The following is a 24,116-nucleotide window of genomic DNA, read 5'->3' as shown; positions in this document are numbered from 1 at the left end:
GTAGCCACTTGGTCATCAGTGCACTCCTTCACCAAACATTACAAGTTAGACCACATTTCCAGAGCCAGTGTGTGTTTTGCCAGGGCTATCCTTCACAGATTTCTGGAAACCACCTCTAGACCACCACTCCCTCCTTCACCGTAAGCTTTGGCACTCACCCATATGTTGAATACTGCAACATGGGAATAGAAGGACGTAGAAAAGTTGTGTAAAATCTTACCATAACCATAGATGTCCTTCTCTTCCATGTTGCAGTATTCTTTCCCACCCTCCTTCCCCACCTTTTAGGCAGCATTTCCCTTTCTGGGTGGCACAGGACTGGCATTGCAGTTACTGGGACTTGTTCCGACTGGGGTTCACAGTTTTGAGGGCTGGTGCATGCAGATATTACTTTAATGGCCCACATTCTTTGAGCCACATCAGATGTCCCATGCACCATACAGTAACTGAAAACTTCTGTATACTGGCAGGACATTCGCAAAGCAAGAGGAGTAAACCCATATGTTAAATACTGCAACATGGAGGACATCTATAGTTATGGTAAGATTTTACTCAACTTTTCTTTTTGCTGGTAGCTTTGACTTCTGACAAAAGGTTGTCAGTGCTACAAGCATTAATGGTCATTCCACCATTCCTTATTTTCCATAAGAATAGGACAACTTTAAGAACTAATCCTACCATTGTGCCTAAAATAGTCAGTGAGATTTCTTTAAAATCAGACCATCAACTTGCCAACCTTTTTCCCCTCTCCTCGGAACAGAAAAAGAATATTGCATTTTTTGGATATACAAGGACAGCTCAGAATCTATGCAAATAAAACCTAACTTATCAGGAAGTCTGAGCAGCCTTTTGATTCTTTTTAATACAAGAGCTTTGTTTTTATAGTTTCTAAGCAGACTGGATTTCTGCAAACAACTTTAGGCCCCAGTTGAGGCCTATTACACTAGAGCTGCAGCCTCTTCTAAGGCTTTCTTCGAGGGTATGTATTCTAGATCTGTCCCTTAAGCAACAACTTGGTCTTATACACAGTGTGAAAGTAGCGGACTCAAAGTCAGATTGCCGATCAGTCACGAGTGTAGTCCCACAGGGATCGGTACTGTGTCCTCTACTTCTCAGAAGTCCAGGCCAACATGGATGGACTCTGGCTGACCAAATTCGCAGATGACCGCAAGCTGGGAGCCATTATTGACTCCCCAAGTGATGCAGACATCCTACAGAATGGCCTCACTGAGACCAGTGACTGGTGTCGAAACCATGGCCTTAAGCTTAATGCCAAAAAATGCGTCGTCATCCCCTTTGGGAAAAACTTGGTTCCCCCTAATTACCACATCGATGGGAGCCCACTGAATGTGTTATAAGAGATCTGGGGACACAGGTTGACAGCACCCTCTCCTTTGATCACCACATTGTCACTGTGGTTAGAATGTCCTTCTGTGTGGCACATCTCATTACCAAGGGATTTACATCCAGAAGAAAGAGGTCATCATTTCTCTCTACTCTTCCCTCATTAGACCAATCATAGAGTATGATGCCCCATTTGGCATGTACCTCACTAGACACCAGCAACAGCTGGAGAGGCCACAAAATTACCTCACAAAGATGATCCTAGGCCTTAAACACATGTCTTACATGGATAGACTAAAAAAACTCCAGCTATTCTCTGCTTCATGTCATCTACTAAGAGACTATCTCTGCTTGAGTTACAAAGCCATGTCTGACCCAGCTCTGTTAGAAATGCTTCATCTAAAGAAATCCCAATCCCTTCACACCACATGCTCCAGAGACCTCAGCCTCATTACCACAATCAACAGAACATGCTGGAGGGACAGGTTCATAACCCAGAGACTGCCCATGCTCTGGAATAGACTTCACATACATGTGAAGTAGAGCACCTCACTAGCCCTCTTCAAGAGAAATCTTGAGTGGAATCAAATAGAAAGTTCACCCCGGGGATCACTCAAGTGGCTGTACTTGATAGAGGCACTGGGAACTAACAACGGGTGGTACAATGTCAGGGCATTTCTATGAGCTAGGCTAAAGGCCCCAGGGCCATTAGACTAGTACACATGGCTATGAACCTATGAATCCTTTCACGAACAATTGCAACTTTGATGGTTTTTTTTTTGTTTTTTGTTTTTTTTTTTTGAAGAAATGGAGTCGGGTTAGCTAGGCCTGTTCTCCAGGGAATTTGTAGACCATAACTTGGCTCATCCTTCCTCTTCCCCTTCCTTTTAGAAAGCTTTGGGAATCTCCTATCTTTAAATAAAACTACAACAGTGATCCAAGGAAGGACGTAGTACAGTTGAGTAAGAACTTAACAGAAGATGTCCGACTGATCTCTGCAGTGTTACATCCCACCTCCTTTCCCCTTTTTTGTTTTTTCGTATGTTTCAGTTATGGTGGTGTGGTGGATTCTTTTTAATCCTCCTTGCCTTTTGACTTGTACATATGTATATAGTTACTACTACTACTTCAGTGCCTTGGTCTGGGCCAAGAAAGTTCTGACATAATTCACACTTGTATGTCCCTCATGCACCTCCTAGCACTCTTGGACTGAGTCCTACATATGATGAGTAGCCCGAGCGGAAGGCGACCAGGGTTTGGTATGCTAGTCCGGCAGTAGACCTGTACTAGGTAAGATATCTTGTCTGTTAGTAATACAGCAACAGTGATCAGTTGAGTAGCTACTGTTATGGTAAGCTCTTACATAGCTGTACTACTTCTTCTTTCGGCTTTTCCCGGTTAGGGGTCGCCACAGCGGATCATCTGTCCACTCATGATTGGCAGTGGAGTTTTATGGTGTCGAGTTGCCAGCCCGGCGCCCAACCTTCCACAGAAGGCACATACACACTCACGCCTAGGGCCAATTTAGTGTGTCCAATCCACCTACTGCATGTCTTTGGGATGTGGGAGGAAACCTGAGCACCCGGAGGAAACCCACGCAGCCACAGGGAGGACATGCAGACTCAGCTGTACTATAATTCGTTATAGAGTTAATCTGTTTGTTCATTATCTTTTGATGGTGGAAGCCTGCTGGTTGTTCATAGATTAGGTTCATAGGTTCATAGATTAGTACTATGATAACTGACCTTGCGAGCCATTTTAAGCCTAGCCAGTTATCCCTTGTGAGACTCTAACACTGCACCTTGTGCTTGTAAGGCAAACACCTTAACCATTAGGCCACTCTCCCAACCCTCCTGCAACATTAAGCATTGTATAAATGTCTTGTGGACCCCAATGCCATAGTTTATCTACTTGGTAATTGAGCTAGCAATGGGAGAAGACCTGGACTATTAAAACACTAATGTGCTGTCCATCATGTGAAGGTATGTGGACAAACTTGTGTATCTTACTGCAAAAGTGTTGTATTTATTGAAAGATTTTATTTGAAAAGGTAGTATTGCTGTTGGATCTTTGCATTCACCAAAGCAGACACCAACTTGGATAGATATGACCTTGGTTTAATGGCTTGTCTGAAAGATAGCTAACTTGGGAATTCAGCACCCACTTGTCTATTATGTTACATTGCAGGGTCAGCAAAGTGTAATAAATCTAAGCATAAGTTATGTTCTTATCTTACAGCATTAAAGGTGTGCATGCCACATGTTGAACCACCTCGTTACTTTCTTCAGCCTTTGCATGATTCTTCCAACTCCCCAGCTGTTCTCAGTATCTGCTGCTTAAAGGCATCCCAATGGTAAAAAGTTGGAAAGCACCCACCCTTTCAATTCAGACCTTTTCAGGTACACCCTTACCCAGCATCAGCTGTGAATTTTCTGTTGCTCTTGTATATTGCACCACCTCTGGTTTCTTTTCTATTGCTGTACCAGTTTTTCATTGCCATTGTAGAGATTTATGTTATGGCTGGGTCTATATCAGATAATCGAAGTTTCAAAACTTCGAATCTGATATGGTTGACACCATATGATCGAAGTATTGAAACTTTGAATCTTTTAATTGAGATCTCCGTACAGTGCGAAAAGGGAAGATTTCCCTTTTCTGCACTGTAGTCCGATCTCGGTGTTGGTATATTTAAGTAGCGGGGGGGGTGTGGGGGGTGCAGGAGGGCTTGCCCCCCCTGCTTAGAGCATTTAAATGGTTTGTTTTTGTAGGCTGTTGTTTTATTACATTTTCGATGTTTCAAGACTTTGATTATATTGTGTCGACCATATCACATTCGAAGTTTTGAAACTTCGATAAAGTAATATAGACCCGTTATGGCTTGCTTTCCGCTATTGATTCCCCTGCCCCCCCACCTAATTTTCTGCATTGGTTTCATTGTAGGCCTTTCCAAAGCTCTTCTGGCGTGTTTCTCACATCTTCTTCTACGGTGTTAGTTTCATTGGAGTCACCCTTTCCAACACTGCCGGTTATGGCACTGGGATCCTTTCCTTGAGTGGCGTTCAGTCCATGATATATTCTAGGAGACTGAAACTCCCATGTAATTCATTTAATATTCTGAGGGATCAGCTGATTCCACAGTGACTGAAATCCTCTCCAAAGCCCTTAAGAAATGCTTGACTAAGTCGTACTGATACGGCAGTGACCTCTTCATTCTTGTTACTTTACAGTGGTGGCCCATCCCTGAAGAAGCAAATTTTCTTTTAGACAGTTTTGTACTGATGCCTTTTAATTCCCAGTCACCATTAAAGTCAGCTCTTGAGAGTTGCCCAGTGGATCTTTGATTCTTGATGTTACAGGCAAAGCTAGATGACCAAGTTCCAAATTCAAGAACTATCACTTATACCATTTTGGTAGTTGGGCAAAAGATGTCCTGTTGTGCCACTAGCCCGGTGGCCCTGTCTGCACTAAACACACTTTCTCTGAGGTTTGCTCAGAAAGTCAGACTGTGCAAGGGAGTTTAACCCAGGGTGACTTGGTTCGTTCTTCTGTAGCCCTTCTACACAAACCTTAGTGGTTCCTGGTGTTTAAGATGCTGCTGTCTTACTCCTTAAGCTGTTGTCACCCCGATCTCTCTGTTGTGAAGCAAACACCATGGTTATTCCAGTTGTGAATCCTGGCAAGGTAGTTTTCATAATTGTCTTCCTGTAAAAACCTTTAGAGTCCTAGCAAGATGAAAGGACCCATTTTTCCCCATGGTCGGTCGGCAACAGTCTTGAATCTTTCATAGCTGCAGTTCAGGATGCTCTCACTTATCTAATAGACCTTTTTGATTCTGCTTAAGTTATTTTACTGCTAGGGTCTTCACAGCAGTTTTAGCTTCTTTGGTCTGGATTCTCCTTCTGTAGCTTGTGTTAAAGCCATTAAAATCTCTCCCTCAAGAACCTTTCATCTTTGCCTTATTAGAGATCCCATTGCCTCCGCCAGATCTTTTTATGTTGAAACAACTTGCATTTTCTACATCTGAGCCTGCAGCATTATCTGGCATGAAGTGCTTTGGTAGGGTTTGGTGGCTATTACCTTTGCAATGTAAATATCAGAACTCCAGGTGTTTTCTGTTAAATCTCTTTACTTGGTTTCTCACAAAGAAGATTGCCAGGTGCAAATTCTCAACTGGTTTATTAAGTTGCTATTTTTCCCAGACTACACTAATCATGGGGCATCTCTGTATTCAGTGCCCAGATGGTCAGATTTTGCATGGACTGAATTACACATTAAAACAAAATGGGCAGTTGTCTCTTCACAAATATCACCCTTTCCAGATGGTTAGCCATCTGCATTGCCTTTTGCCAAGAGTATCACTGCAGAGCATTACCTGTTTGACCAAATGTTTGCTGTGCTAGGGCAGTAGCCATTTCCACAGCCTTTTTCAGCAGTACCACATTGGATAATAATACTGCAGTGACTGTCTTCCCTGAACACCAAGGCACTCTGTGCAGCCATCATTTCCAGATCTCTCTCAGGATACTGTCATATGGGTTATGTTCCCATTACTGACCACCCAGGAAATTTAACTGTCTTCTAGGTGGTTAATGAAGATGGACCAGTGACTAGATATAGAAACTGCGTAACAGCATTTGAGCTGTAAGGTTAATGTCCTTTTTTTGGTGACACCTTCACCCCTCTGGTCAGTCTTCTCTTCATTTTATGTTCGGCATTCTTGCTGACATCAGAATTGATGAGAGGTTGTGTGTGTTGTGCCATATGGGAATGGAAGGATGAGCCACAATCTGTGAATGCTTTATTGGCTAATAAGTTCCTAGTACTTGTGTAAGTCTTTGTGGGAGTGGATGATCTTCACACAGTTCTATCATTATGGTAAGTACGTAACTTTGAGTTATCTTTGTAAAGTTTTAGATGCATCATTGGACAAGCTAATTGGTAGCAAAGGTATTTTTAATAGAATTAATTGAAACTTCAGTGTCACCTGTGGAGAAAATTCAGAAATAGTTATGGGTTTGGTTGTACTTGCTTTTTGTTGTATTTTTTTTTTTTTTTTTTACCATGTGACTACATTTTTTTTTATAGAGGGGGCATGGCCACCTTACTTAATGAAGGCATAAATAGTAGTAACCAGTAGAAATGGTAAGAAAAATGTTTCCTCTGAATTCAGTTAAACAATGTTAGAAAACACACTGTTACTGAGGAAATTATTTCTTACAGTTTGACATACCTCATGCATTATTCATAACTCGGACTGAATTTACATAGCTAACAATCAGCCAGTGTCCGTTATATCAAGATATGCCTGCGCCTGCAAGAAAAATGGCAATGGATATTGAAAGTTATGCCAAAATTCCACAGGTCAAGATTAAAAGCGTTTAGGTATGTTTGGATGTCACTCTACCAGATTTAATTTTCAACATGTTGAAAGTTTGGAATTTGAGTGTTGCATCAGGTGGTAAACTGAGCAAGAACTATGTAACACATTGTAATTCTGAGATTCTGTTGTGTTCAAGGTCTTAAGAACATTTCACAGCATTTTAAGACTTTATACTGAACATGTTACACTGCCAGAAGCTTGTTACAGAAATTGAACAGGTGACCATTAACTACAAGTAAATGAAGTGAAAGTGTCTGCTATAGTGTTCAAAATTGACAATTGTGTGCAGCTGGAAGTCTTACTTTCATGAGTGTTTGTAGCTGGAAGAATGTCAGGGATTTCCCCCCTTGGGGTGCACTTTTTTTGTCCATTCTTGGCTTTTAGTTGAGTTAATGACTAGTGTAATAAAGGTTGAAAATCTGTTTTCTGTATCCTTCCCATTTTGTGGTCAGTGGTTATTTTGTGGGTACAGTTGCAGTTTCTGTTGTATTTAGGACACTTTTCATGAAGGTTTTAAAATTTTCTCAAAAACTAAATGCATTTGGCCAGTTTCAATTTTATGACTCTGAGTGCATCAGTATGCAACACAGGAAGACTCCAGAAAGTTTGCCATTATAGTCTTAAGCAAAATGGTGATTCTGATGTTGAGTAGCTCATTCCACGTGCTTTAACAAACATTAAACCAAATCACATTGGGTCGCTTATGATTTTATTTATTTTTTGAATGGCTTGCTTTGGTTTGTGCATTTTTGTACAGCTGCTGAGTGCCGCTTTAAGTATTTTGCAAAAATATATTCATTTCGCTGTGATCTTAAAATTACTAAACCAAATCATGGTACTTTGGACATTTAGCAAGTGTCCTTGGTGGCTTTAATTGTTGCATTTTTCATGCTAAGTTGCAGAGTGCTTGCCTTCCTTTTACAGTTGGTTGATTTGACATGCTCTTTAATAAAGCTTGTAGCCAAAAAGAACATAAACATGCAGTGACTGGTTTTGCTTGTTTTATTTTCCAGAACCCAAATTCGCCAAGAAGATCTAAACCAGTGAAACACAAAAACGGTATGTACAGAATTTGTGCTTTTTGTTACAAATTAGCATCCTGTAGCACTTTTTGCAGTTCTTTGTCCTGCTGATCAACAATTCATCTTCCTGACTGTTCCATTTATTCCCCTCCAGTGGTGCAAGGCTTGGCTGAGAAGGGAACAGTATTCAGACCGCCATCCGGGTCAATTTAAGATTTTTCCGTTATGCTGTACTGCCCTGTGCACATGCAGGTATTCTCCCTATGGGCAGCTGTGCTGTGACCTCACTAGGCAGTCCTGCCCTGTCTCCCTGCTGTAAGGGACTGTCGTGCCTGTTTTGTGCCCTTTTCCTTCACTGAGAAAGGTTAAGTGGGTGCCATACTTTCACTTTTGCCTCACCCCCTCCCTAGTGCCTCCAAGGCTGGGACTACTTATTGAACCCAGGTTACCAGGATCATAGTTGGGACAAGGTTGCCAGTGGAACTTGTGCAGTAGACGTTAAAATGACAAATAATTTGGTTGAAGTGCTGACAAAGGAGACATTCAACTGTATGTCATTTAATCTTATCTTCATAGAAAAAGCAAAACTGAAGTCATGGGAAAACATGTATTGTGTAGACTAATGATATTCTGAATAACCGTTTAGTCTAATTTGTATTGACATTAATTCACATACTGGAGGTCTTGTGTAAATCATCATTTTCTGAAAGGAGGCACTGTTAAGGTTGAACTTGTAATGCTTTCATGTTAGAGAAAGGTATTGATCTGAGATTAAGTGAAAGGGAAGTAGGTTGTTGACTGGCAGAACTTAAGCCAGAAGATAGTGGAAATGCATTCCACTGGAGTTGTACAGTGGTCTGCTGCTCATATTGGTACTAAAAAGTAAGGTCAGGTTTTTGACCTCAACTAGGTCAAGAACAGTTAAGGACGTGAGACAGCCTAATGTGCCCTACAAAGTTGGAAAAGGGGATAGCTTGTGATTCTTTTTAAAGTACAGAGTTGCAGAGCTGGGAGGGAGGAATCATTTAGGCTTTGATTTTCTGTTGCATCTGTGTATTGATTAATATTTTAGCTCTGCACTGAAATATATTTTAATGAATATATATTTATCTGCTTTTCCTTCTTGCTTGTTTGAATTGTAATTTATTTTCTAAGATGCTTCTTGATAAAGCACATAAACACTGAGGTGAGGTGAGTATAGATTGAGTAAATTAGCATTTTAAACTAAATATATTGCTTTAGGTACTTAGGCTGAGACCAGTTGTCCAGAGAATACCTTCTATTGGTAGGGTGAGTAGTTGTGCATCATTCCATTGGATGACCCAGCTGCAGTACTTTAAGTTTTGTAGACTACTGCACCCTAGTTTCTCTGCAACTTTTACCTGATTAACTGCCTTTTACATCTTTTTCTTCTAGAGCAGACAGCTTTTCAGCTGGTATGAACCAATTGCACATGTGAAATGGGTGGCTTTACTGATGGCATCTTGACTGTGTCTTCTGCAGTAGTTACAAAATGTTTGCTTGTGAGAGTGACCCTACTAATCTCTCTGCTGTTAGTGACCCTCTTCAGTGAATAAATATATCATGTCTTTGTGGCTCAAACTTGACACCTTTCCTGATGATGTTCTTAGTGTTTCACTGTTGCAATCATTACATTTGGGTAATCTGCTGGCAGGTTGCCCTCAGTCAGCCTGATTAACAAAGTCTTGGTCCTGCGTCGGTTGCTGTCCCTTCTTCCATGATGTCAGGTCGTCGGGGGTATAAAACATACAGCCGACGTCATTACCTCAGTCTTTCTTGCCGTGCAGTACGCAAAGCAGAAGCAATTTGCAAGTGCTGGTCAACCGACTCCTGAAATTTTCATTTTTAAAGTTTCAGAACCGAAGTCTTCAACTTAAAGCTAAGTACCCCGTTGGGAAAACATTTTCTTGCTCCATACCGATGTCAGTAAAAGTTAATAATTGCATTACTTGTGGGAAGCAAATACCTCATAAAGATTTTAATTTGTACTGTATTCCTTGCCTAGGCCCTGACCACGGCGTACCTTGCTGTCGGTTTTGTGCTTTATTTAATCAGCGCACTATCCATCGTCGGTACATTTTTGCCTCTAAATATTTCGGTTCTCGGTTTAATTATCCAGAAATTATGTCGGTTAGCCATCCGACTACCGGAATCCTGAAAAAACGCAAAGAAAACGACAGAGACAGGCCGTTGAGGTCAAAAACTGCTGATGACACTTCTCCTAAGGCAGTCGCCAGTTCCCTGGTACTCAGTGAGGCGCTTCCACAGCCCCTGATACTCGCTACTTCTGATTCGCAGGCCTCTGCTGAGACCCATGCCACGAGATGCTTCACTTTTGGAACCCGCGGATGTCTCTACCTTGGATGAGTCCGGAGCAGTTGTGCAGGCACCGGCTTCTGAGGGGTGTGTTCAGGCCTACAGACTTGCATATTAAACTGACTCCAACTTAAACACTAAGGCCTAAATCTCGATGATGTTCATCGTGTTACACTGCTGCAGTCATTACACTTGGGTTATCCTGCCGTCAGGCGGTCCCGCAGTCGGCCAGAGTTCCAAAGACTTTGTCCGGCGTTGGTTGCTGTCGCTTCTTCACTGAAGTCAGTGCGCCAGGGGTATATAAGATGCATCCAACGCCATTTTCTTCAGTCTTTCTTGCCGTTCGGTGCCCGAAGCAGAAGCAGTTCGCAAGTGCCGGTCGGCCGACTCCTGAGATTTTCGAAGTCGAATTTCAGATCCGAAATCTTCAATAAAGCTAAGTGCCCTGTTGGGGAAACGTTTTTCTTGCCAATGTCAGAAAAAGTTAATAATTGTATTTCTTGTGGGAAGTCATAAGGACTTCCACTCTTACTGTATTCCATGCCTAGGCCCTGATCACAACGTCACTAGTTGTCGGTTTTGTGCTAGATTTAACAAACGCACTATAAAAAGACGTTTTGATTTTGCTTTGCACTACTTTGGCCGAAGGTTCAATTATACTATGCCATCAGATCAACCGACGACCTCATTACCAAAAAACGCAAAGACAAGGATAAAGACAGGCATCTGAGGTCCAAAACAGACGGAACCTCTTCTAGGCCAGTCGCCGGTTCTCAGTGAGGTGCTTTCGCAGCCCCTGACACCCGGTACCTCTGAGCCACAGGCCACTTCCGACTCCCACATGGAGACAACTAGGCCTCTGGAAAATCAAGGTATTGGGCCTACGGAAACTAATACCTCAGATGGGTCTGGAGCCGCTGAGCAGGCATCGGCTTCTGAGGGTGTTTTCAGACCTTCACAACTTACCATTAAAACAACTGCCAAGACAAAGGTACCATTAAAGACAAAGAAACAAGTACAGCATTCTCCTGGACAGTCCTCCATGCCTAAGAAACAGATGCTTAAAATGGCTGAAGACCTCATTACTCTAATCAGGGGTTCCCATCCCCCTCCAGAGAAAGGGCCTAGGCAGGATACAGACTATGATTCCCCTGATCAGGTTTCCATTTCCTCTGATTCCTCTTCAGACCAGGGATGCTCTCTACTCCCCTATGAGGACTCTGATGCTGAAGAATCTATCCCTTCAGCCTCTCCTCCTGAGGATTATTCTTTTGGGGAAACTTTACATACCATGAGGGAGCATTTCCATTGGGAAAGTCAGGATTACTCCAAATCCAAGAAAAGGCTCAGGGATTTCCTCTTACTGCCTCAGCACAGGCCGCTGGCTATTCCGCCTGTGCTAGACATTGTGGATGATGTGTTCTCTGAATCCAGCTTATCTCCTGATTCTTTGCCCCCTGCTCCAGCCAAGCCAGATAGGTATTATAGAGTCCCTGACTCTCACAAGTTTCTTTACAAAAACCCTTCTGCTGATCCAGAAACTATTTCCCAGGGTCCAAAAGGGGTTAAGGCTTCCATTGCAAAAAATCCAGTACCCTCTGACAGAGATTCCAGAGCTTTGGATAGATGGGGGAAGAAAGTATACACTTCTGCAACTTTAGCAGTAAGAGCTTTAAATTGCCAGTTTCACATGCTTAAGTACCAGCAATATTTAATGGCTCAGTTCAGAAGATGCTTGCGAGCTCAGAAGCTCCTAATTGTAAAGAAATGCAGGATTTATTGCGTACAGTTGAACAGGTGGGAAAACATACTCTGCAATGTGGTTTTGATTCTTTAGAGGCCTCTTGTAGAGCCGCAGTTACAGGTTCTGTGATTCGAAGACATGCTTGGTTAAAAGAACAGAGTTTACCTGATCATGTTAAGGCAAAATTATTGGATGCTCCTTTACAGCATGATACCTTGTTTGGTGTTAATGCAGAAGAAGTGTTAAAGAAAATGGAGGATAAAGCTAAATCTATGCAAACAATCAAGGATTTCTTACAGGTACAGCCACCTCGGTTTAGCAGAAATTGGCCAACAAAGAATTGGTCCTTTCCAGTGTCAGACAGGCCACAGAGAGGCAGATACAGATGCCCAAGAGGCAGATCTCAACCCCAAGGCTCAAACAGACGACAGTGGGGCACCTCAACCCCAAAAGGAGGTGAGGACAAGTCTCAACCTTACAGGAAACAGTCGCGATGACTTTCCCCTTTGTACGACAATTTTTGGAAGCCCCCTTAGGGGGAAAACTAGCACTTTTTTCTCAAAACTGGCAAACAATCACCCAAGACAAATGGGTTCTGAATATTGTGTCTCAAGGTTACAGGTTCCACTTTCATACTTTACCAAGGCTAAAAGGAATGCCAGACCTGCCACAAAATCAATGGGCAGAGGCACAAAAACAAATTTCAGCCCTCATGGACATGAGAGCTATTCAGAAAGTACCACAACAGGAACAAGGACAAGGATTTTACTCAAGACTCTTCCTGGTCCCCAGAAAGGACAAGGCCTGGAGGCCCATACTAGACCTTTCAATTCTGAATACTTACGTGGATATTCCAAAATTCAAAATGTTGACATTACACCAGCTTCTACCCATGCTGGGCAAGAAGGCTTGGCTTGTTGCTCTGGACCTCAGAGGCATACCTGCATGTCCCTATCAGACAAAATTGCAGAAGATACCTCAGATTCAAAGCTGGTGCAATGCACTACCAATTCTCTGCACTGCCCTTTGGCTTATCTACTGCACCCAGGGTCTTCACAAAGTGCTTGGCACCAGTAATTGCATTTTGCAGACAAAAAGGAATTCAAATGGACGACTGCCTCATTCAAGCAGAGACAAAGGACATTCTTCTACAGCATCTGGCGTTTGTAAAAAGGTTGCTAATTTCTCTAGGGTACACAGTAAACGAAAAGAAGTCAAAACTCGTGCCCTCGCAACAGATTATATTCCTGGGTGCCAGCTTAAATACAACGGCCCAGATACTTACCTCATGCCAGACAAAACAAGTTCAGCTAACTCAATATTTTCAATTACTGGCAAAAAAGTCCCATCTCCCTGCAAGAAAAATTCTGCTGGCCCTGGGATTCATGGCATCCTGCATACTACTAATACCATATGCCAGACTGCATATGAGGAAATTACATTGGTACCTAAAAAGTGTTTGGACTCAACACACTCACAGTTTAGAAGCAGTAATACCAATGATTCCCTGCCTACAACAGGAGTTTCGATGGTGGGCACAGGCATGTCACCTAAACAAGGGTCAGCCTTTTACCCAACCCACAGCCAGGCAAACTCTAACAACATATGCTTCGGATTACGCCTGGGGAGCACACATGGCAAAAAAATGCATTCAGGGCAAGTGGACCACAGACCAGATGCATCTTCACATCAATCAAAAAGAGATGTTGGCTGTTCAAAATGCTCTAACAGCTTTCAAGGACCTTCTGCATCCAGGACAATTATTACTAAAGAAAGACAACACCACAGTAATGTGGTACATAAACGAGCAAGGGGGCACTCATTCTTATCCCCTATGCAGGCAAGCAATGACCTTGTGGAACACAGCTCTAACGTATCAAGTTCACCTGCAAGCACAATTCCTGCCAGGAAAGAAAAATGCTCTGGCAGACTATCTAAGCAGAAATATCATGGACCCTCACGAATGGAAATTGAATCCACAAATCTTCAGCATGGTAACGCAAAAATGGGGATGCCCAGACATAGATCTTTTTGCCTCCCCACTGAATTGCCAACTACAAAAATTCTGCACAAGGACTTATCACAAACAAGTATGGAAAGTGGATGCTCTTTTGTTCAGCTGGAAAAACCTAAAAGTTTATGCCTTCCCGCCACTGCCTCTTCTTTCAAAGGTACTCCTAAAAGCCAGACAAGAAAAAACACAGATGATCCTGATTGCGCCAGACTGGCCACGCCAGCACTGGTACCCTATCTTAAGGAACTTGGCTGAAGGGCCACCATGGATTTTGCCTCAAATTCCGCACCTTCTGACTCAAAACAATCAGATCCTGCACGGTCAGCACAAAACCCTAAACCTGGTTGCATGGCAGATACATTAGTCAAACAGGGAACACCTCTCTCTAAAGCTGTTATGGATGTCATTTTGGAGGCCAGGAAGCCTAGCACCAGGAAAGCTTACTCAGAAAAATGGAAGAGATTCTGCGCCTGGAACCAGGCTCAAAGCCTTGACCCTCTTGTTCCAAACATTCCTCAGATTTTACAATACTTAACTGAGATGCTGGACAGAGGTCTATCCTTCTCATCAATTAAGATCCACGCCTCTGCCATTTCAGCACATTACAACACGGATCCTCCTTTATTCTCTCATCCCTTGCTAAAGCAGTACCTCAAAGGGGCTAAAAACATAAGACCGCCCCGGAGAGCACCAACAACGACTTGGGACCTCAATTTAGTTTTGGAAAAACTGACCCTACCACCTTTTGAGCCAGCCAATACAGCCAATCTAAAATTTTTATCATGGAAAACAGCTCTACTCCTGGCAGTAACTTCAGCACGAAGAGTCTCAGAGCTACAGGCATTAATGGCAGTGGAACCTTTTATAATTTTTCATCAGGACAGGGTTTCTTTAAGGACAAACCCTACCTTTATGCCAAAGGTGATATCTAGTGTGGCTCTTAACCAAACCATCCATTTGTCAACTTTTTATCCAAACCCCCAGAATAAAGGGGAGAAACTTCTGCATTCTTTGGACATACACAGGCAGCTACGCTTCTACTTGGACAAAACAAAAGCTTTCAGGAAAACTGAGCAACTGTTTGTCGCATATGCTGCAGGATCACAGGGCAAGGCTATCTCAAAGCAGACTATATCCAACTGGATAGGACACTGTATTCATTACTGCTACACACAGCATGGAAAAACAGTCCCAAATACCATTAGGCCACAGTCCACCAGGGCAACAGCCACTTCAACAGCCTTTCTCAGAGGAGTACCGACCAAGGAAATTTTGGAGGCTGCAACTTGGAGTTCAGTGCACACCTTTACCAAGCATTACCACCTGCCTCTTTACTCTAAATCCAGAGCAGGATTTGCGACTGCAGTTCTGCAGGGCCTCATAGCCAATCCTAACTCTTTATAGACCAGCCACCCAACCTTAGCTTTGGGATTCTACCCAAGTGTAATGACTGCAGCAGTGTAACACGATGAACATAGTACAGTTTTGTACCTACCATAAATGTAGATGTTCGAGTGTTCACACTGCTGCAGTCCATCTTTCTCTCCCTCCATCCCCTCTGAACTAGCTGGACTTATCTATACTTTTCTATCCTATACAACCTTTGTGGTGTATTTGCTTGTAACTGAAGGTATTGTTTTTATTTTATATGTATATTTTTTATTAGCAATATGTTTTGCCTACCTATTGGGGGCACCTGACATCTGGGGCAAGAAAAACTGAAGAGAATGGCGTCGGATGCATCTTGTATACCCCTGGCGCACTGACGTCAGGGAAGAAGTGACAGCAACCGACGCCGGACCAAGACTTTGGAACTATGGCCGACTGCGGGACCGCCTGACGGCAGAATAACCCAAGTGTAATGACTGCAGCAGTGTGAACACTCAAACATCTACATTTATGGTAGGTACAAAACTGTACTTTTTTCGTGTTTCACTGTTGCAGTCATTACATTTGGGTAATCTACTGGCAGGTTGCCCTCAGTCGGCCTGAATTCCAATGTCTTGGGTCCTGCATCGGTTGCTGTCTCCTCTTCCATGACGTCAGGTCGTCAGGGGTATAAAGCAAGCAGCCGACGCCATTTTCTTTAGTCTTTCTTGCCGTGCAGTGCCCGAAGCAGAAGCAGTTCACAAGTGCCGGTCGGCCGACTCCTGAAATTTTCTAATTAAAGTTTCAGAACCGAAGTCTTCAATAAAGCTAAGTACCCCGTTGGGGAAACTTTTTTTCTTGCTCCATACCGATGTCAGTAAAATTTAATAATTGCATTACTTGTGGGAAGCAAATAACTCATAAGGATTTCCATTTATACTGTATTCCTTGCCTAGGCCCTGATCATAACGTGTCTAGCTGTCGGTTTTGTGCTAGATTTAACCAATGCACTATTAAGCGTCAGTATATCTTTGCCTCAAAATATTTTGGAAACAGATTTAACTATCCTGAAATGTCATCAGATAGCAATCAGACTACCGGAGTACACAAAAAACGCAAAGAAAAGGACAGAGACAGACCGTCGAGGCCCAAAACCGACAACGAAGCTTCTCCTAAACCAGTCGCCGGTTCGCCGGTACTCAGTGAGGTGCTTTCGCAGCCCATGATACCCGCTACTTTTGAGTCGCAGGCCCCTACCGAGACCCATGTAGAGTCAGGCATGCTGCGAGATTCTCAGTGTTGTCCCCGTGGATTTCTTTTACTCGGATGGGTCCAGAGCCGCTGAGCAGGCACCGGCTTCTGAGGGTGTATTCAGGCCAGTCCTAAGGAATATGTCTCAATTCCCAGCTTGGTACTTGCCTCAAATACCTCACTTACCGTCCCAGCAAAACAATCAGATCCTGCACAATCAGCTCCAAACACTGAACCTGGCAGCATGGCTGATCATGTAGTTATTCAAACAACACCTCTCAGTAAAGCTGTGATGAATGTCAATTTGGAAGCCAGAAGGCCTAGTACTAGAAAGTCTTATGCTGATAAATGGAAGAGATTCTGTGCTTGGAACCAAGCACAAGAAGCTGACACAGCAGAGCCAAATATTCCTCAGATTTTACAATACTTGACTGAGATGCTGGACAAAGGCCTATCTTTTTCATCAATAAAAATCCATGCCTCTGCCATCTCTGCTCATTACAACACAGAGCCACCAATTTTTTCTCATCCTTTACTAAAGCAGTATCTTAGAGGGGCCAAAAATGTAAGGCCTCCCAGAAGATCACCAATTCCTGCATGGGACCTCAATTATGTGTTGGAAAAGCTCACCCTGCCTCCATTTGAACCAGCTGCTACTGCATGTCTAAAGTTGTTATGGAAAACAGCTCTACTCCTGGCAAGTACTTCAGCAAGAAGGGTCTCAGAGCTACAGGCCATCATGGCTGTGGAGCCTTTCATTATATTTTATCCAGACAGATGGTGTCCCTCAGGACAAATCCTTCATTTATGCCTAATGTGGTTTCCAGTGTGGCTCTTAACCAAACTATTCATCTGCCAACTTTTTTATCCAAATCCGCAGAACAAGGGGGAGTGGATTCTGCATTGCCTTGGACGTACACAGACAACTAAGATTCTACTTGAGCAGGACTAAAGCTCTAAGAAGAACCGAGCAGTTACTAGTGACATTTGCTGCAGGATCAGAGGGAAAGGCTATTTCAAAGCAGACTATTTCAAAGTGGATAAGCCACTGCATTCTTTTCTGCTACTTACACCATGGCAAACCAGTGCCCAAGGGCATTAGGTCTCATTCCACCAGGGTTGCAGCTACATCAGCAGCTTTTTTCAGAGGGGTACCAACCAAAGACATTCTAGAGGCTGCTACTTGGAGTTCTGTTCACACTTTTACAAAGCATTATCATTTGCCTCTCTAAGTCTAGGGCAGGCTTTGCCACTGCAGTTCTGCAGGGCCTTATAGCCTCCCTTAATGCAGTTTAGCTCCAGCCTCCCATCCGTAGCTTTGAGATTCTACCCAAATGTAATGACTGCAACAGTGAAACATGAAGAACATAGTACAGTTGTGTACACTTACCGTAAATGTAGATGTTAGAGTGTATTCACTGTTGCAGTCCAGTTTATCCGTCTGCCATCCCTCTTTTATTCTGGAGTTTCTCTTTCCTTCACTATCTTTTACAACCTTTGTGGTGTATTTGCTTGTAGATGAAGGTAAAGTTTGTATTGTTGCATGTGTATATAGCTTATATATATATTTTTCTACCCATTTGGGGGGCACCTGACATCTGGGGCAAGAAAAACTAAAGAAAATGGCGTTGGCTGCTTGTTTTATACCCCTGACAACCTGACGTCATGGAAGAGGAGACAGCAACTGACGCAGGACCCAAGACTTTGGAATTCAGTTCGACTGAGGGCAACCTGCTAGCAGATTACCCAAATATAATGACTGCAACAGTGAATACACTTGAACATCTGCATTTATGGTAAGTGTACACAATTGTACTATCTATATCCAAAAAACCGACGCCCAGGCCCCTATGCCTAATAAACAAATGATCAAAATGGCTGAAGATCTAATTACTCTAATCAGGGATAGTCAACCCCCCCCCCTTCTAAGAGGCCTAGGGCTGCGCTTGACTATGAATCTTCTGAACAGGACTCTGTTTCTTCTGACTCTTCTAATGACCTGGATTTGTCCATACCTACTTATGAGGATTCTGTTGCAAAGGATTCCATTCCCTCTGCTTCCCTCTCCTGAAGATTTTTCTTTTGGGGATACCTTACATACCTTAAGGGAGCATTTCCTCTGGGGAAAGTCAGGAATTTTCTGAATCCAAAAAGAGACTTGGGGATTTCCTCCTCCTTCCTCAGCATAGGCCTTTGGCTCTACCTCCTGTACTAGACATTGTTGATGTGTTTTCGGAATCCAGTATGGCCCCTGATTCCCTGCCTTCAGCCCCTAGTAAACCAGACAAGTACTACAGGGTTCCTGTGTCCCACAAGTTCCTTTTCAAAAATCCTGTTGCGGACCCAGAAACCATTTCTCAGGGGCCCAAGGGCATTAAGGCTTCTATTGCTAAAAATCCTACCCCTTCTGAGAGAGACTCCAGGGCACTGGATAGATGTGGTAAAAAGGGATATACTTCTGCAACCTTGACAATCAGGGCTTTAAATTGTCAATCTCATATCCTAAAATATCAACAGCATATCATGGTATTGCTTAAATAGAAAATTATGTTGATTTGTGACTGTGGAAAATAAAGATTTACAGGATTTATTGCATTCAGCTGAACAAGTTGGAAAACATACTTTGCAATGTGGTTTTGATTCTTTAGAGGCCTCTTGCAGGGCTGCTGTTACTTGGTCTGTGCTTAGAAGGCATGCTTGGCTTAAGGAGCAATCTCTGCCTGATCATGTTAAAGCAAAATTGTTGGATGCTCCTTTACATCAGGACTGTCTGTTTGGCAATAAGGCTGAAGAAGTTCTAAAAAAGATGGAAGATAAAGCTAAATCTATGCAAACTGTGAAAGATTTCTTACAAGTGCAACCTCCAAGATTTAGTAAGCACTGGCCTACTAACAACTGGTCCTTTCCAGCTTCTTCCAGATCCACTCAAGCCAAACCCAGACACACCAAAAGCACCAGGTGTCAATCCCAAGGGACTCTCAGAACTAAGCAATGGGATGCCTCCACTTCCAAAACTGGAAATAACAAGACACCCCCCCCTATGGTAAACAGTCTCAATGACTTTCCTTTAAAATTACCAAGCACATACCTTTCAGCCGCCCCTTTGGGGGGATAAATTGCTCTTCATGCAAAAAACTGCCAACTCATAACCCAGGACAAATGGGTTTTAAAGATAGTGTCCCAGGGATACAAATTTCATTTCCACATGTTGCCAACTCCAAACAGGTGGCCAGACCTGCCCCCAAATCAGTGGGCAGAGGCTCAGAAACAAGTACTTTCCCTCCTAAACATGGGGGCTATTCAGCTAGTACCAGAAAAGGAAAAGGGACGAGGTTTCTATTCCAGACTTTTCCTGGTACCCAGAAAAGACAAATCATGGCGTCCAATTCTGGACCTGTCTATTCTAAACACCTTTCTGGACATTCCAAAATTCAAGATGCTGATTCTTTACCAGTTACTTCATATGCTAGGCAAGGATGCCTGGTTGGCAACTCTAGATTTAAAAGAAGCTTACCTGCATATCCCCATCATGGAATCTTGCAGAAGATACCTATGCTTCAAAGCAGCCTACTTGCATCATCAGTTCTCTGCTCTGCCCTTTGGCTTGTCTACTGCACCCAGGGTATTCACAAAGTGCCGGGCTCCAGTAATTGCATTTTGCTGGCAAAGAAATATTCAAATATACCCATACCTGGACGATTGTCTAATTTAGGCAGAAAGCAAGGCCATACTTATAAAACATCTGGCGTTTGTAAAAAGAGTTCTAACTTGTCTAAGGTACACCATAAACGAAAAGAAATCACAACTGGTCCCCCCTCAACAAATTACATTCCTGGGTGCAAGCTTGAATACAACTGCCCAGATGGCTTTCCTCATGCCAGAAAAGCAAATTCATTTGGTGACTTACTTCAAACAGGTAGCCACAAAAAACCTGCTATCTGCAAGACTGCAAGCCTTGGGGTTCATGGCCTCCTGCATTCTTCTAATTCTATATGCAAGACTGCTTATGAGGAAACTTCAGTGGTACTTAAAAAGTTTATGGAGTCAGCATTGTCACAGCCTGGAAACAATGATTCCTATCATACCTTGCCTATGCCTAGAGTTCGTATGGTGGGCAGAGGCCTGCCACCAAAACAAGGGACTGCCATCAAAAAAAGGGACTGCCATTCGCACCACCCCCTGCCGCCCAAACCCTAACTACAGATGCATCAGACTATGCATGGGGGGCTCATTTGGCAGGGAAGTGCATTCAGGGCAAATGGAGCCCAATTCAAATGCACCTACTTATCAGTCAAAAAGAAATGCTAGCTGTACAGAATGCTCTGACAGCCTTCAAGGACTACCTTCATCTAGGACAACTAATGCTAAAGACAGAGAACACCGCGGTTATGTGGTACATAAACAAGCAGGGGGGGTACACATTCCTACCCCTCTGCAGACTAGCCATGGCATTGTGGAACACGGCCTTGAGCTACCAAGTACAACTACAAGCTCAGTTCCTGCCAGGAAAGCTGAATACTCTGGCAGACGAATTAAGCAGAAATCTCATGGACCCACACAAATGCAAACTGGAACCACAGATTTTTAACATGTTGACAAGCAAATGGGGGAGCCCAAACATAGATCTATTTGCCTCCCTCCAGAACTACCAGTTGGACAGGGTTTTGCACAAGAACTCCTCACAAAAAAGGCTGGAAAGTGTATGCTCTGTCCTTCAGCTGGAAAAACCTGTCAGTCTATGCCTTTCCCCCTTTGCCTCTGCTCTACAAAGTTCTGCTAAAAGTTAAACAGGACAAACCAAAAATTATTTTGATTGCCACAGACTGGCCACGCCAACACTGGTATCCGCTCCTGCGCAGTGTGTCACAAATATCCCCATGGCACCTGCATCAGACACCTACCTTACTGTCTCAGCAGGAGAACCAGATTCTGCACCCTCAGCTCCCTACATTGAACCTTGCAGCTTGGCTAATCACTTAAATTCACCCTTAGCATCCGTCAGCAAACCTGTGATGGATGTTATCTTGGAGGCGAGACCTAGTACTAGAAAATGTTATGTTGACAAATGGAAAAGATTCTGTGCTTGGAATCATTCTGAAGGAATGAACACAGCAGCGCCCAATTTACCACAGATTTTACAATATTTAACTGAGATGCTTCACAAGGGCCTGTCTTTTTCCTCCAGTAAAATCCATGCCTCAGCCATTTCAGCTCATTACAACACAGAACCCTCCCCTCTTCTCTCATCTTCTGCTCAAGCAGTACGTCAGAGGGGCCAAGAACTTGAGACCACCCCAGAGAGCTTCAACCCCTGCCTGGGACCTTAACTTTGTATTGGAGAAACTCACTCTGCCTCCTTTCTAGCTAGCTGCTACTGCAGACTTAAATTTTCTTTCTTGGAAAACAGCCTTCCTTCTGGCAATTACTTCAGCTAGAAGAATATCTGAGTTACAGGCCCTTATGGCAGTGGAGCCTATCATCATTTTTCATGCGGACAGGGTGTCACTCAGGACCAATCCATCCTTCATGCCCAAGGTGGTATCCAGTGTGGCTCTTAATCAGTCCATTCATTTGCCAACTTTCTTTCCCAATCCACAAACCAAAGGGGAACGGATTCTGCATTCATTGGATGTGCACAGACAACAGATATTCTACTTGGACAGAACTAAAGCTCAAAGAAAATCTGAACAAGTGCTGGTAGCATTTGCTGCAGGGGCAGAGGGAAAGGCTATTTCAAAACAAACCATTTCTAAGTGGATAAGCCATTGCATTCATTTCTGCTACAAGCATCATGGAAAGCCTATCCCCCAGGGGATCAGATCTCATTCCACTAGGGCTGCATCTACTTCTACAGCCTTTCTCAGAGGTGTTCCTACCAGGGATATTCTAGAAGCTGCTACCTAGAGTTCAGTTCATACTTTCACCAAGCATTATCATTTACCAAGCTTCTCTAAATCCAGAGCTGGCTTTGCCACTTCTGTCTTGCAGGGCCTTATAGCTGGTCGTAATGCTGTATAAATCCATCCTCCCAACCATGGCTTTGGGAATCTACCCAAATGTAATGACTGCAACGGTGAAACCCGAAGAATATAGTAGTACAATTGTGTACACTTACCATAAATGTAGATGTTCGAGTGTATTCACTGTTGCAGTCCTGGTTACCCTCCCTCCAGCCCCCTGTTTTTTTCTCTGACTACACCTCTACTTTCTGTTCCTTTGCTTAAAAGCCTTTTTGGTGTATTTGCTTTTGATTAGAGGTATATCGCTGTAATTTAAGAATATATTTTGCTCCCCTTTCAGGGGGCACCTGACATCTGAGGCAAGAAAAACTGAGGTAATGACGTCGGCTGCATGTTTTATACCCGTGATGACCTGACGTCATGGAAGAAGGAACAGCAACCAACGCAGGACCCAAGACTTTGTTAATCAGGCCGACTGAGGGCAACCTGCCAGCAGATTACCCAAATGTAATGACTGCAACAGTGATTACACTTTGACATCTACATTTATGCTAAGGTTACACAACTGTACTTTCTTCGTGTTTCACTGTTGCAGTTATCACACTTGGGTTATCTGCCTGCAGGTAGCCCTCAGTCGGCCCGAATCCCAGAGTCTTGGGATTTCTGCGTCGGATGCCGTTGCCTCTTCCATGACATCGGGTCGTCAGGGGTATAAAACATGCAGCTGACGCCATTACACCAGACTTTGTTTCCAAGGAGCCCGAAGCAGTTCGCAAGTGCTGGGTCAGCCGCTACCTGAAATTTTCATTTTTCGAGTTTCAGACCTGAAGTCTTCTAAAGCGAAGTATCCCATTGGGGATTCGTTTTTCTTGCTCTAACCGATGTCAGAAAAAATTAACAATTGTCTTGCCTGTGGAAAACAAATACCTCACAGAGATTTTCATTCTTACTGCATCACCTGTTTAGGCAAAAACCACGGCGTCCCTCGCTGTCAGTTTTGTGCCTTGTTTAACGCCTGAACCATTCGGCGTCTGACTATTTTTGTAGCTAAATTCTTTCGCTCTCGTTCTCCGTATTCCGAAATGGCTTCGGTAAGCCATCCGACTACCGATCTTCTGAGAAAGTGCAAAGACAGAGACAGACCGCTTAGGTCAAAAACTGCAGATGACACTTCCGTTAAGCTAGTTGCCAGTCTGCCGGTACTCAAGTGAGGCGCCTTTGCAGCCCCTGATGTCCACTTCTACAGATTTGCAGACCTCTGCTGAGACCCATTTGGAATCCGGTATGCCACGAGATTCTTCGACTATGGAACCTGTGGATTTCTCTACCTTGGATGGGTCCGGAGCCGTTGTGCAGGCACCGGCTTCTGAGGGTGTATTCCGACCTACCGATATTCATATTAAACCAACTTCATTTTCAGCTATAACTACCGAGATGTTCATCGTGCATACAGCTTCAGTAATCACAGATGGGTTTTCTGCCGTCAGGCAGTCCCTCGGTCGGCCGAATTCCAAAGTCTTGGTCCGGCGTCGGTTGTCGTCGCTTTCTCTTCTGACGTCAGTGAGGCCAGAGTATATAAGACACAGCCGACGCCATGTTCTTCAGTCTTTTTTGCCGCGCGGTGCCCGAAGCAGAAGCAGTTCGCAAGTGCCGGTCGGCCAGCTCCTGAATTACGAAAATTTTGGAAACCGAAGTC

At 43.5% G+C, this 24,116-nt stretch overlaps 1 protein-coding gene across 1 annotated transcript in view; it reads left to right on the top strand.

Moving 5' to 3' along the window:
* Nucleotides 1-24,116, top strand: part of ATXN7L3 (ataxin 7 like 3) — a gene marked incomplete in the record, with an annotated part of 1,421,578 nt that overhangs the window by 355,749 nt on the left and 1,041,713 nt on the right. Inside the window, 1 exon segment of the mRNA XM_044055168.1 lies at nucleotides 7,738-7,783. Within this exon segment, the coding sequence (XP_043911103.1) occupies nucleotides 7,738-7,783 (46 nt within the window).

The sequence above is a fragment of the Protopterus annectens genome, chromosome 13.part0 (assembly GCF_019279795.1).
Source record: "Protopterus annectens isolate FY-2018-M chromosome 13.part0, PAN1.0, whole genome shotgun sequence".
NCBI classification, from domain to species: domain Eukaryota; kingdom Metazoa; phylum Chordata; order Ceratodontiformes; family Protopteridae; genus Protopterus; species Protopterus annectens.
Note: the sequence above shows the minus strand (reverse complement) of the source record. Positions and strands in the feature narration are given on the sequence as shown.